The sequence below is a fragment of the Artemia sp. Qi Xiang Cuo genome, chromosome 3, assembly GCF_049724085.1.
Source record: "Artemia sp. Qi Xiang Cuo chromosome 3, ASM4972408v1, whole genome shotgun sequence".
NCBI classification, from domain to species: Eukaryota; Metazoa; Arthropoda; class Branchiopoda; order Anostraca; family Artemiidae; genus Artemia; species Artemia sp. Qi Xiang Cuo.
Genome location: NC_142796.1, coordinates 38,428,077 through 38,429,469, shown reverse-complemented (window position 1 = coordinate 38,429,469; position 1,393 = coordinate 38,428,077). Strand labels below are relative to the sequence as shown.

At 39.6% G+C, this 1,393-nt stretch overlaps 1 protein-coding gene across 1 annotated transcript; it reads right to left on the bottom strand.

Moving 5' to 3' along the window:
- Positions 1-227: 227 nt before the first annotated feature.
- Positions 228-683, bottom strand: LOC148954072 (uncharacterized). Its single transcript, XM_089086113.1, has one exon. The coding sequence runs from the start codon at positions 681-683 to the stop codon at positions 228-230; it is 456 nt and encodes a 151-aa protein (XP_088942239.1).
- Between the last annotated feature and the right edge of the window lie 710 nt (positions 684-1,393).

Sequence of the window (1,393 nt, the reverse complement as noted above, 5' to 3'; positions counted from 1 at the left end):
GAATGTTTATTCATATCTGTTGGATTTAGAAATTTCATCTCTTCTTTCCAATCGTAGTCAATGTTTGACCTAGAGTACATACGCATGCCCTTTCTTTTATTTATTTATTATTAATCAGAAATGGAATAAGGCATAGGCTTGTCTCATACAGCACAAACTGCATACCTTGAGCAACACTTATAAACAACGAAAACAAAAACGAAGATACCTTACAACAAATATACACTTCACGGTCCTAGGTACTCCCTTTCATAAAAAGAGGTCTCAACTAATGCTGTTTTGAAAGCCGCAACATTATTCACCAGAACTACTTGCTCGGGCAATGTGTTCCGTGATTTTACTGAATGATTTTCAAAGGAACTCTGTCCAACTTTCCTTGATACCCTTGGCTGGTACAATTTTAAAGAGTTCTGCCGCGTTGATGGATAATGACCGTACTCAAAGAAATCTTCCCAAGACACATGTTCTTTTATGATGCGGAAAGTATTGACAAGGTCCATTCTCTCACATCTGAATTGCAGAGATGGTGAGCTCAGGCTACTAAATCTCTGCTCATAAGGTAGGTATTTCAAATAGGGGACAAATTTGGACGCTTCTCTTTGCATCTTTTCAATCAACAGTGAATCAGACCTTCTTGTTGGATACCACACAGATGAGCAATATTCAACAATAGGGTGCACCATCGTCTTATACAATGTGGTAAAACTTCTCAGGTTAAACCTTCTGAAAGCTCATTTGACGCAAAGCAAATCATAGCAAATCTTTACGCGAAACAGCTGATGCTTGCTTGTCAAACCTCAGCTGATCATCAAAAATAATACCGAGATCCCTAATAGAGTTGACATGGTACACTGACACGTCACCAATCAAGTACCAGTATGCCACATCTTTTGCGAAGTAATGCATCACATGACATTTCTTCTGGTTAACAAACATAGAATTTAAATTACACCATTCGAACAATGCTTCCAAATCTCCCTGTAGAAGTGTCACATCAACTGGGGAGGTAACACCTCTGTATAGCTTTACATCGTCCGCAAACATTTCAATGGTTCTGTGTCGGATTACCTGCGGTAAATCATTTATAAATAAACAGAATAAAACTGGTCCCAGGCAGCTACCCTGAGGGACCCCACTTAGAACTCCACACCCTTCAGATAGTGCCTCACCAACCTTCACTTTCTGTGTCCGATTAGTTAGGTAATCCTTAACCCAAGTCATGCTTCTACATCCAACCCCATACTTTCGATAATTTTCGCAAGGTATGTCTCAAGAGCCTGATTAAGGCACAGGCGAATTATATGTAATTATAAATGGGTTCGGAAGCAGAGAAAATACTGCAGATCTAGTCTCTCCGGAAGTCGTATCAGCTTTAAGAGACCTAATGGATCTG

Coding starts and splice junctions, on each gene's coding strand:
- LOC148954072 (XM_089086113.1), bottom strand. CDS start 683: ATGGTGCACCCTATTGTTGAATATTGCTCATCTGTGTGGTATCCAACA.